The sequence below is a fragment of the Momordica charantia genome (assembly GCF_013281855.1).
Source record: "Momordica charantia cultivar OHB3-1 chromosome 1 unlocalized genomic scaffold, Mcharantia_2.0 BLBB01000001.1, whole genome shotgun sequence".
In the NCBI taxonomy this organism is placed as follows: Eukaryota; Viridiplantae; Streptophyta; class Magnoliopsida; order Cucurbitales; family Cucurbitaceae; genus Momordica; species Momordica charantia.
In genome coordinates this window covers 18302848-18316369 of record NW_028275157.1, presented here as the reverse complement: position 1 = coordinate 18316369, position 13522 = coordinate 18302848, and the positions used below count along the sequence as shown (strand labels likewise).

At 34.8% G+C, this 13522-nt stretch overlaps 1 protein-coding gene across 3 annotated transcripts; it reads left to right on the top strand.

Annotated features, from left to right (window-relative positions):
- Positions 1-2203: 2203 nt before the first annotated feature.
- On the top strand, positions 2204-13075 carry LOC111005555 (MRG family protein). Of its 3 annotated transcripts, none has more exons than XM_022277087.2 (11): positions 2204-2464; positions 4694-4767; positions 4980-4993; positions 7113-7255; positions 9576-9611; positions 10320-10360; positions 10618-10716; positions 11296-11375; positions 11936-12105; positions 12226-12310; positions 12656-13075. In XM_022277087.2, the coding sequence occupies exons 1-11, from the start codon at positions 2239-2241 to the stop codon at positions 12744-12746; spliced, it is 1059 nt and encodes a 352-aa protein (XP_022132779.1). In that variant the 5' UTR covers positions 2204-2238; the 3' UTR covers positions 12747-13075. The 3 variants fall into 3 exon arrangements, with proteins under 3 accessions (XP_022132779.1, XP_087981663.1, XP_022132780.1); XM_022277088.2 differs by having other exon boundaries at positions 2209-2464; positions 4714-4767; XM_088125537.1 differs by lacking the exon at positions 4980-4993 and having other exon boundaries at positions 2208-2464.
- The last annotated feature ends 447 nt before the right edge of the window (positions 13076-13522 follow it).

Sequence of the window (13522 nt, the reverse complement as noted above, 5' to 3'; positions counted from 1 at the left end):
TACTTGGAAGTTAGAAGTCAAGGCATTACGTAGCCTCGGAGCTGGCACTGCGAAACTTGCTGACCAACCCCCATTCTACACCCACCAAAAGTTCAACAAAACAAATTAAATTAATATGGTATTCGTCACATTCTCATTTATAACAGCATTTTCCAAATCTCTTATTTATAACAACACTTCCAACTTGGACTCGCAACCTCCCATTTTTTCTTCATTCAACGCCAATGGAAGAAAATTGCAACTTAAAAGGAAGAAAAGAATTGCTCTCACTTTCCTCAAACATGCATGCCATTGCCAAGAACCTCCCTCGATCTTTCTCATTTATCCCACACGTTCCTTTGCCTACAACTTTGAATATGAATAGAGGGAGAAGGAAAAAATTAGAAGAAAAAAAAAAAATACATTGCCCATTTTAATTCCCACCTCCCTCATCTCTCGCTATAAATACCGCTCGAACTTGCCCCATTATTCCACAGCATTACACCAACTAATTCTCTCTGATCTCTCTCTAGTTCGATATTAATTTGGCATTATGAGGAAGATTTTGATTGGCTTCATTCTGCTGGTTGCTCTTTCTGGCAATGGCGGTTTACTTGTGACGGAAGCCAGGCCCCTCAATGTAATGGACTCGGCGTCGGTCGCTGGAGATTTCTTTCAAGGGCTATCTCTCGGAGCCATAAAGGAGTCGGGTCCAAGCCCCGGCGGCGACGGACATAAGTTCGTCAATTTTGATACGTTTGGAGGGATCAAGGACTTCGGCCCCACCCACGTCACCGCCTCGCACCACTGACGACCAGATGGACGGTGGAGATCAACTCCGCGCCCAAGACGTAGATTAAATAAAATTCGTTCTGTTTATATACTTGATTATTTTTTTCAGCTCATTTGTTGATTGCTTTAAAGTCGAAAGTTTAGACTATTAGGAAAATGTTGTTTGGAATTTCATATATATTTTATTATAATTCTTACTAGTTCTAGATTTTTCTAGTTTAAAAGTCCACGGTTTTATCTTATTTGTATTGTGTTTGATAAAAAATTATGTGATATTCCACGCATTAAGTCCAATGTTGAATGAAAATTGATCATATATATAAAATATAATGTCCTTTCATTTTTCTTTCGCTGGTGGCATTGTAAATTTATATATTACGTTACATAATCAATATATTTATTTTAATATGTATGTGGTAGTAAAGTAGAATACTATTATAATTCAAAAAAATACAAAACGGAAAATACTATATTTTCTTTGGCTTTCTGTGTGTCTTTTATCTATGTATGGCCTCGTTATTTTTTCAGGCAGCTAAATCCCTCCACCAAACCGGTAAAATTTGTGATATACCTACAATATTATTCTCAGTTATCATAATCATGTGGCTGGAATAAAATTAAATAATTATTAATTGAACAAGATGTAAAGTATGTGTAACATGGGTTGATGTATCTTATCAGCGGAGGTGAAAATTTTGTAGGTTGTGATAACCAAATAAACACCCCATGTGGCATATGTTTGACTTTTGGGTTTTTCAGAGTCTATTAATCTTAGTAAATCTAATTTTTGTTGAAATTACATCGTTGAGCATGTATATTTAGAATTCAATATAAATAGATAGAGTACGTAACCATCATGAATGATTCATTAATCCAAAATGACTTATTGAAATAACTCTGTATCTCAATAACTTTGTAGGTTTGTTTATAGATCTAGTAGGTAGGAAATTAATCTCAATTAAATTCAATGACTTAATTTCACTAAGACACTAAGTTAAACATGGATTAGACTAGTCACAAATCCAAGAGGATAAATTAAAAAGATAAATTATTGTTTTGCTCTTTTTTAAGTTTAATTTGTAAAATACATTTGTAGTTATTTTTAAAAACAAATTATAGTAGCCTCCATCAATGAACAATGCTTTTAATATTGGTGGCAGAGGTCAAAATCACAAAATAAATTCTAACCCTAAAAAAATAAAGATAAAATTCATACCTATTTTCAATAGATAACTTTTTGTTTCCAAATTTAAAAAAATAACCAAAAAAAAAAAACTTGTAGTAAATATTCATATACATCCAACCATATGTACAAATTATTGAATAAGATTTAGCAATTTATCAAATTATACATTAACAATATACGGTAAATATTTAATGCAATTAAAAAAACGAAAATTAAGTAAAGTGGTAAAGTAAAAACTCATTGAGAGTTGAGGGTGGGAAAAAAGAGAAAAAACAGAGGCGATGGCAGTTCCCGCTCTATTCCGCACTCATCAGAGCGCCACGGGCCTCGTGTCTGGCTGCTTCGCTCGCTATCTCTCTGTGTTCAAGAATGGTAAACTCCTCAAAGGACGATACAGCCACCGACGGCGACATGTCCAGCGGCGATTCTCCGCCGTCCAATTCCAGCCTCTACTCCGAAGGCGAGAAGGTCCTTGCCTATCACGGTCCTCGCATCTACGAAGCCAAGGTACCTTTCCTCTTACGATCTACTCTCTAACTCGTCTTTCAATATTTCTTTCATTTTCTCTAAACTTCCCCGAAGCATGGAATTCGTAGCCTGCCTTTCTGTTGGAGCACCTGGTTTAGAGGAAAAGAACAATTATAACGGGCTAATAATGCTCATGTAACCTAATTCGATCGTATCAGTTCTGTCCCCTGTGTTTGGTTGTTGGATTTCTTATGCTTGTTTGGTCGCTGATGTGACTGGAGATAGAGAAGTCAGTACGGAGATGCATTTAGCTGAGGTCATATGGGGATACGAGGGCTGTGGAAATAATATTAGTGTATTATAGCTTAGTTTCTAATAATATCAAAGAAAGAAGATGATTCAGACCAAGTATATACAAAGGGGAAACCCACACAATTTATTGGAGTTGTTGGATTTAACTGCTTTCTGCTAATTGCAGTGCACACCTGGCTTAGTTATTTAGTTATGCTTCACTCTGTATGTATATGTGTGGTTTACATGAATGCTATTATGCACTTATTATTTTTCACATTACAACTTTTACTGGTGCTACAAAAGCCAGACAAGAGAAATACACAATACATGACAATGTGATTGGACCATTCTCTTAAAGCCTCTCAACTAAACGATGCTGAATTGCACCTAAACTGAATAAGGAGAAAGTTACCAACTTTCACATAAAACTGAAAGTTGCAACTGACTCTCAGGAAAAGAAAGACAGTGGTGAGTTGCACTGATTAGTGACAGTCCCCCTTGGTGCAAAACTACTATTAACAACACCCTGAGCTCCTTGAAAAACTTCTAGTTTACTTTTGGCGAGTTTATTTAATGAAAATATCGGAATATTGAGCTCCAGTCTGTAATCTGTTATTTGATCCCTTGAGTCAATACCATTCCGAGAGGTAAAATATTGGCTTGATTTTTCAATTTCAAGTCCAGGAAAACAGCTAGGTTCTCTCAAACTCTTCAAAACAAATGGACAAGGGATCATGAAAATGAGTTATTTCATAATTGTCATCCCCCTTGAACATCATCCACATAAAAGAGAAAGAGAAGCATTGTGATGGATGCTTCCTTAACAAATAAACTTGGATATGAATTTAAAGACTCAAAGTCACAAATGTTAAGATATTTTAAGTGATTTTTCACCTAGTTGTAATCTTTATTAGTTGCTAAAAAGATGATTGTTCGAATTGTGAATCATTTGAAAAAACACATGCAACAAGGCAGGCTTTGCACTTGTTTATGATACCATCTGCCCTCTTCTTCAACATATAAAATATGTACCTACTTGCAAGTAACTAGATCAACAATTTTCTGGCTTTGGAACGAGCTTCTTTGTACAATTCCAAGATTGAGATTTCTTCTTGCATTGCCTTTTCTTGTTCAGAAATATCTTTAGCTTCACTGTTAGAAGTGTACTAATTTTCACATGAATCACTTGTAAGAAGGAAGAAAATCTGCCTTGGGGCATACATGGGTGCCCGTGGATATAGGGGAGCAAAGCTCTGACTCCTAGTTATATAAAAAAAGGAAGAAAATATATAGGAATAATTTACCTCAACTTCATAATCAGTTAGATAATTAGGTAGCTTTCTCTTTCTAGATGATCTTGGGATCACAGCTTCAGTTACCTTACTCTCATCTTGCTTAATGTGGTCCCCTAATGGAGAGATATTACTTCTTTTGTAGAAAAATCCAATAAATATTTTGTTTACTATAATTTCTTTTTTCAGAAAATAATCTAAAATAGTCAGGTTACCTTGAGTCGTCATAGCAAGTTCTTGTACTCAAAATTGCGATCTTCGTCCTTTTAAGCAAACAGTCTTTCAAGTGTCTCACAGTTTGTGCACGAACATGCTTAATGTACTCTAACAATATTGAAGAAAGAAGGTGATCTAGATAAAAACAGAGGAAAGTAAGACATTCACAAGTTCTACTGCATACTGCAGAAGCTATATAAGAAAAACATATAGTGGATAACAACGTGGTAAGACCACTCTCCCAAAATCTCTCAACTAACTCAACATGCATCTAAATTGAACAAAGAGCAAATAACCAACTTTCACATAAAACTAAAAATTATGGCTAATTTCTAAAAAATGAAAAGCAGTCGGTTGCATTAACTTGATCCTTCACCATGACTCCCATTTTATATTATCTCATGTGAAAAGGAAATTGATGCCCTTTTTCTGCATAGCCACAGTGATAAAATAAATAGCGATCCAGGTTATGATTTTACTTTTCAGGTTCAAAGAGTCGAGCTTAGGAAGAAGGAATGGAGATACTTTCTGCACTATCTAGTAAGTTTGACTTCCATGTCTTGCAGTTTCCCTTGCCAAGCTCTTCTTGTTTTGAGTTACAATCGTAATAAAATATTTTCAAGATAAGTGCCATCAGCATAAAATGCTGAAGTGACTAGATATGTTAGATATTATTAAAGTCTTGAGTATGTTAGCGAAAGTGAAAAGTTCCTTCTCATGTTATTGACCACAGAACATTTGTCATTTTGCAGGGCTGGAATAAAAAGTGAGTCTCTTTTTTTATTTTGTATTAGAATCCTCTATTATTTCACTCACTCCATCTACTGTGTAGTAAGTTGCCCTCTTCTCTTCTTTTTCACCTATCATGTAACCTCATCTAATTAGCTTTATATGCTAGCACTTATGCATCTTCCTTCTACTTTTATTTCTTTTTAAAAGTTAATTATATTGTTAGTTTTTAAATGAAACTTCATTTTAAGTATGACAGAAGTATAGTAAAAAGAAGTATGACAAGTATAAAGGAGACCAGCAGAAACTTCCAAAGAGTAATATATGCAAAATAAATCTAGCACACCCTCGCAAAATCCTCTGCTCAATCATATCTCCAGATTCAATCATAATGGATAAAAAGAGAAATTCTCTAAAGTTAAAAGTGGTATAATCTCATGAAGAACATTAAAATGAATAGAACTTTACAGACCTACGAGAACACGGGAATTTGGCTTCGCTAGCTGACATAGTGCCTCATCCTTTGTAATATCTTGTTAAAGAGAAATAGGAGAATCTTGAAGGGTGTGGAGGGTTTTGGGAGGGATTGATAGACAATTGGAAAGTTCTTTTGTCCTTGTTTGGTACTAGTTCATAGGAAAGGAAAAGGGACGTTCAGAGGGTCTATTCTCTCCACAAAATGATAACCACCTCTCTTGTCTAACTCCTATCTTATATACTTCTCATACCTCATAACTACCCGTGCATATCTTCCTTAAAATAAATAACTCCCTTGTAAAAAATTGCTCGTTGATAATGTCAAAGGGCTCCCATGAAGCAGTGTCTTCAGTCTGATTCTCCCAATGGATTAGGACTTTTGTCTCACCTAAAGTTTTATAACTGGTTGGACACATTCCTTGCATCGCTTGGGGGTCAATTCTGTTGCTAAATGTGCAGGAATCTGGGAGGATCTGGACATGGTTGGAATGATGAGCCCGCCAGCTTCAATTGTGAGATGTGAAAAACAGGATATATGGATGTATTACTAGTGGATCCTATCAAAAAGCAACCTGGCCAACCTCTTAAGTATGGCATACGGACCATAGCATCTAGGTGCCAACTTGCATTTTTTCTCCCTGCTACCGAAAGCCGAGGATAAGCTTTAATTTAAGAAGAACCATATCACCAACCTAAACTCTACATCATAGAGTGTTATCCGCTTGGGCTTTCCTTAGTTGCTGTGAGCAGATGGGCTTTATCTGCTTGTCTCTGTCTCTGTCTTTTTTGTTTTATCTTTACAGATTTGTTGTAAAGCAATTTGGGTTATCATCCTAAATTGAGATTTCGTGAATATGAAAATAAATATATCTTGAAGGGGAATGGCTAATGAACTTGAAAGTTTCGTTTCACATTTTTATTTCCTGTAAATATATGGCCAAAATGGAATTGTTGGTTAAATGCTCTGATGCTCTATATTATGGCATAAAGTCGAAGAAGAAAGAGGGCCTTTCATAAATAGTTCATTTTTGCACTGCATATTGGTTGCGTGATTCTATCTTGCATTACACAACTTTAAGATCATAAGTAACTTTTGTTTTATGAATAAAAAACAGTGATTAGTTTCCAAATCTCGTGTTGTTAGTTTTCATTCTTTAATTTGAGCATTGATGACATTTTACCTCTATATCTGTTTTATGTAGCACTGTGTTGTGATTTAGATACCTCAAGGGTTGGATTTTCAGTTCCAATTGATAAAATTGGGTGGAGGGTTTTACTTTTGTTAATTTTTCCAGATTTTTGTAAAAAAAATTTGAAAATGGAAGTCTTAAGCTTTCAAGACTTTTCTTGTATTAGTTACTTCACTTCCGCCTTCACATTTTAAAGCCTTTTCTCGATTAAATGCTTGGAGAAATGTTGAAGTTGTGTTCTTACCCATTGCAACACTAATAACCTCTAAGAAATCATCCGCCAAGGATTGTTTAGAATTTTCATTCCAGCTGGTTGCATTCTTTCTTCATGGTAATAATGTTCTTTTTGAAAAGTAATATAGAATTTCATTTGAGAAAAAAAAGGAAATATGGAAATTATTAACATTGGTTGGATGTCTAGCATCTTTTTATTATGTCATTTTTATAAAAGCAATACAGAAGTTATTACAATGGACATCTTGCTAACAGTTGGGACGAATGGGTAAGCGTAGATCGTCTGATGAAATGTACTGATGAGAACCGTTCGAAGCAGCAGGCCCTAGAGAAAGGGTATGCAGAAAAGAGCTCAAAGTCTGGACGATCTGCACAAGCAAAGCCAAAAAACTCGACCGGTAGTCTTCAAATTCTTAGTTATACAAAATCTATAAGTTCAAAATCAAAGTCTTTGATGCTGTAGTATTTTTTTATGCATCTTTTGCTTCGTTAAACTTTTCAATATTCTAAACATGATTAAAATTGTCTAAAAATAAGGTTACTTTTTTCATTAATATTCTTCCAATTTGGATAATGAGGCACCAGCTCGTGAAACAGTACTTAAAAGAGTTACTCCATTTGTCACTTGTTGGTTTGCATGTACATGAGTTTTCTGTACCATTATGATCTTATTCATAATAAATATTGACCGTAGTTGTTGATTTTTCCTTCACTCCATAATTGCATATATAGTTATGGATGAGGTGTTCCAACATGAAAACATCCAAGTATTTTGTATTTTCCCTTCAGCATGTAATTGCATGTGTGTGTGTGTGTGTGTGTGTGTGTGTGTGTGTGTGTGTGTGTATATATATATATATTATTTTAGGTGTTTCAAGGTGACAATGTCGAAGTATATTTTTGTGCATTGTATCTCTAAGATTTTGGTTTGAGGCTTTTGAGCACTAGGGTTGGATCTATTTAATTTCTTATCAAGTCTTTTAGAGTAATGATGACAATGGTGGTTCTTATCAAATTTTGATTGGGAGCAGTATGGCACTCGAACTAGGCTGGTAGCCTGGTACATATAGGAACTTGATGTATTCTAATCAACTAAGAAAATATCGTCAATATCATTAGTTAACATTGACAATATCAACAGCAATTTGGGGTACATGTCATTCTTCCAGTATGTTAGATGTTAGAAATATTGACAATATATAAAAAATTGTGGATATTGAGTGAAAAATTGTGGGTTGATCCTTGACCACCAAATATATAGGTGGTGTTTTGCAAATATTTGGTGATATATTTCCCAGAGGGTAGATTAGAGGCACCAAATATGTTAATGTGGTGTGTTTTCCACGCCACCACATTGTGAAGTGAGTTTGTGTTGCACCATAAGTTCAAAAGCATGTTGTTCAACGTCTATTTAAAGATTTTACTTCTTGGAAAAATGTGTGGTAGCATTGAAGTATATGACAGAGAGCATCTTGTGAGGATTGGGGCTCTGGTTTGAGATAAAATATAGTCAGAGGAATGTTTTTGTATGACTTGTAAAAGGTTAGGCAAACTTGCATCAGACAATATGTAGCCCAATTTAAGGGTGGACTTGTTTAAACCTTGGTCTATTTCTTTTTCTTCCAATTTTCTTCTTTCATTGAAGGTTTCTGCAGAGGCTCAAAACGTTTTGTAATTATCCAGAAACTTACTCCAATTGAGCAACTTTTGTTCATCTATTGAACTAGAAGGGAGAGTGCCATCTACCTATTGCGAGGGAGGAGACCCTTTTATTCCCCATTTTGAAGCATTTAATTCCATTTTCTTCTCTATGTGCATTTGATCATCCATCCAAAGAATCAACTACTTAAAGATAAAGGGGAAAGGGGATCCCCCCCCCCCCCCCTTATGTAAGTCCCCTGGACTCTGGAGGTTCCCCTTTCCGTCTTGGCTTACTAATTACTATTTAGAAGATTGAGTAACTTTCTGATGATATTATCTTTCAAAATCTAAGCTCCAACTCTTTATCCCCCATAACAGCACTGGTACATCCAATCTGTTTGTTCCTGGTCAATTTTGATGATGAACAGATGAAGCTGGTTTTTGCCTTTTCTTTTCTAATCCTTGTGTTTCATTTGTAAAGGGAACGACATCATATTTCTCATTTTTTCATAAAACCCAGTTGAGTACTATCTACAGTAAGAGGCAACAATTTCTTCAATCTTTCTACCGACACCTAGCTATTAATTTGTAATAAGTATTGAATGCTATATTTGTAAAAAAATTAAAATAGCTGTTTTTTAAATTAAAAAAATGCAGCATTAGTTCCGCCATTGATTGTAATTTTGGTAACTTTTAGGAACAATATTTGTTGATTACTTGAAATCTTTTCCTTTTCTTCTAATGCGTCTGCCTAAAGTGCAATTTATGAATAACATCTGCTTATTTCTCACGCATAAAATTCAGTTAGAAAACTGTAATTTGTGATATTATTACACCAAAGGGGCAATCCGGTTGGCAAGGGCCCGGGGTCTCTTAGTCATACTGGCTTAGAGGTCTAGAGGTCTGAATTTGAAACCTTCCGACTCCCCGTTCTTAAAAAAAAGGGATATTGTTACTTTGAGAATTTTCATGTCAGTCAACTAAAGCTTTTAACCATGGTAATCAATGCAATCTTGAACTCTTGTGTATTTAATAATTTTCTTCATTTCCTGATCAATGCAATCTGTTTCTTTCCAGATGCAAGAGTGGAGAAAGAGGACCACAAGAACAATGGTATTGTGTATTTTTACATTTTTATTGAACTCTTTTTTAAAACGTTCTTAGTTGAGTTAAACTACCTTTCACTGTGTTGCTCAATCAATGAAGTACTGTTACTTTTTATTTGACCCAAAAGATGCCATCTTAGGGGAAAAAAATAGTGAATGGTAGTTTTAGGCTGGGCTTTGGACAGTTTCTTAGAATATTGCACTGGTATGATGAGAAAACTTTACCTGCTTCAGTTCCTAGAATGGGAGACCCATCTCAAATGAAACTTTACCCGATTAAGGTGAGGACAGCCTGAATTTTCAACCTAGCATCTCTTGAACTTTACAATTACTTGTCAAGGTTGAATATGAATGCATTTTCTCCATCTCAAGACTTTTGAACTACTAAAATCCGTTCGGTCCACAAAATGAAAAGAGCATCATTTGCATGTCCCTTTATTGGCCACACTCTGTGATTGGAACGGCAATCACCCTCCCACCAACCCCCCTAATTCCCACCCACAACCCCCCCCCCCCCCCCCCCCCCCCAAATTAGTTTATTTGTTAAAACTGACCGTTTTAAAAATTTGCCTCCTGAGAAGTTTTTCCTTTGTTTCTTTATGTAGGAATGTGTAAACAACCATACGAAACTACAATGGCAAAGTTGATTTTTCTGTTTTTGTGACAACAATATGTGCTTGTAATATTTTCATTGATCTGTTAACATTTGTTGCAGTGTCAAAGGGGAAGAAACGAAAGAATGACTCGGGCATCAAGGTCAGTTTTATATCACGAGCAGTGCCCCAAGTTCTGATTATATAAGCAAACGTTTCAATCCTTTGCCCCTAGGCTGTCTCTATTTCATTTATGTTTCTCTCTTAAATTTCTATCTTGATTTAGTCATTGTACTTGTTTTAATTTTTATATTTTCCTTTTATCTGTGATTCCGAACAGCTGATATTCTTCTACATTTTTATGTTGCTTATTTTCCTGCCATTATATTTGGTTAAATGTGGTTCCATGGTTTTTGGAAGGACAATCAATCCGTAGAAAAAGTTATCAAGATTCAAATACCTTCAACACTAAGAAAGCAACTTGTTGATGATTGGGAATTTGTTACGCAGCAGGATAAGGTACATGTCAACTGTTTGAGTCCTGCATCTCTTTCCATTTGTATTGTCTTATTAAAGAGGACTCTTAATACTGTCGTACTTGGTTGTCAGAAGGTATTGGTAGGTTAAACTTGGACATCTAGCGAAATGATTAGCCAGATTAGGAAATGTTCTTGCACTTACACTCAATGATCGTCATTATTATAGGCATTCTTCATGTTAACTTTCGATAATTTCCATGTCATTATATTAATGCTTTTGTCTATTTTAATGGCAGTTCACAGATAGCTTATAGTCCAGTTCACTTTCCTCCATTTGTCCTTTATATTTTTTATGCATTACGTCAGGTTTTAAAATTTTGTTGCAAAATGGTCCTGATGGATGTAGTTGACAGTTTTCCTTGATGCAATTTAAATACTCTTAACAAATAACAACTTGTTATCAATTATTGAATTAGACATTTTTTAACGTAATGTTTAGTTTGATAAATTGATTGTTTCAAGTATTTTTCTTATCACATGAATGAATTAAAGATTCATTATTTAAGTAATCCATGCATCTGTCTAGTTAGCATATTGATTTTTCAGATGATTTTGCCAGCTAGTCAAACTTCCACGCACACCAACTGTCGATGATATTTTGACAAAGTACTTGGAGTTCAGATCCAAAAGAGATGGCACGTAAGTTTTGCTTATACCTAAGAAAGAATACAAAATGCATGAATCTGATAATAGTTGAGTGCTTTGCATTTAATTTTCTTCCTTACGAGTGCCTATGGTTTCTATATTAGTTTTGTTTTGACAACTACATGTTTTAAAATACTTAATAATTTGGTTAAATGCTTGACTGCCGACTGGGATTAGAAGTTGACGTGGGAAACTCCTTGGACAGTTGGTAATAGTTTTAGTTTTTAATACTTTGATAATTGCAGGAATCCAAATTATTCATATAAATGTTCAGGGTGAAGATAAAGGTATTTGTTGGAGGGTGTTCTATAGAAGGGAAGATAGGAAAAGCTGGATTCTTCCCTCCCTAGTTAAAAATCACTTATCGGAGACCTTATCTTAAACGGCTCTTAATTCTTAAAATTCATCTTCATTTCAAATTTGTACTAATTTGTGACGTCTAAAAATGAGAGGCTGAAACATTTGTTGCCTCAATCCTGTTGTTCAGATGAAATCTGAGCGGCTCTTCATGCTTACTAGACTTGACTTTGACTTTTTATTCTTCATTGGTATAGCATTACCGACTCACTGGGAGAAGTCTTGAAAGGAATCCGATGTTATTTTGATAAAGCATTGCCTGTACTGCTCTTGTACAATAAAGAACGTGAACAATATCATGAGTTAGTCGTAGATAATGTCTCTCCGTCAACCATATATGGTGCAGAACATCTGCTACGACTCTTTGGTACGTCGAGAATTGCACTCCCTAATCCTATTATTCATCAGTTTCCAGTTTTCCATAATGTTTATTCTGGACTCCAGATTTTTTAATATGATTTCTGATTCGTTTAGATTGTTTTTACAGTTAAGTTGCCAGAGCTTTTGGCATATGTTAATATTGAAGATGAAACACAGACCCGGCTGCACCAGAAGTTGCTTGATTTTCTGAAGTATCGTCGCGAACCTTATAAATGTTGACACTGTATTTACTTTGAATGTGTTAGAACAGTGAGAAACTGCACCGGCACATGCATGCTCACACATCATAGTTATTATATCCTTCTTATTTCCGACATGTAGTTACTTCATATTTATTCATTTAGAAATGAGGATTAGGGAAGGAGATCTTTACAAGTTATATCATCTTACATTATTCTCTTGTATAAACATACCAATTCTACTAGATATCTTTGTCTCATGTTCCAATAAAAAGAGCGTTAGGAACTAATAAATTGAACTAATTTGGATTCTTTATTAGCCTGGTGATGATTGATTAACTTTTATTTTGGATGTAGATTTCTGCAAAAGAATCAGAGTACTTTCTTTGTCTCGGCATATGACGGCTGTAAAGGTACCGAGGGAAAGGGTAAGGGCAAAAATGACTGATCTGGCATGGAGGTAGAAGAATTCATGATACATGTTGCCATGCATTACTAAACCAATCCTCTTCTTGTAACTGTACAAGCCATTTTTCTTTCTTTCCTTTTTTAACCTCTCTTATTAAAGAATAATCTGTTCATTTGTAATTGATATTCATTTGGTGCATGCACTGTCCATTTGAGAGTTGAGTAGCACTAGTGCTGTCCATTCTTTAGTTTTTAGGAGTAATTAGTCCAACTGCAAGGTTATGCAAAGTTGTCGAAATATGAACATTCAAACTGTATTGATATTTATTCAGAAACTGTGTCAATGATTTCTATTACTTTTACTTGGAACCCTTGGTATCTTTGACCTTTTTTTTTCCCTTCCTAGTATAATTTTGTAATTTTAAAAACGAATTAGGAAGGTGTGCTGTGCTCATTTTGGATTAATTTTGCCTTTTTGTTGGGGGGTTTGAATTTTATTTGTTGTAATGATTCCTTTAAAATTACCCTTCTCAAGAAGCTATTGCTTTCAAATTGTTGCCACTTTTTATTATAATAATTCTCGATTTGTCTATGTTATTATTCACCGTGAATTTGTACTCTGTTTACTATAATTACTTAATTAAGTTTTAGTAATTCTGGGGGTTGGCTTCTGGTTCGATTTTCTACGTTTTTAAACTTGCTCTCTTTTGGATATCTTTTTGATTCATATATAATCGGGTTGGGTTTCTTCAACTATCTTTTTCTTTATTTATTGCTTTTTTTAGTACAACTTTTTCTTTATTTATTAAGATAGTT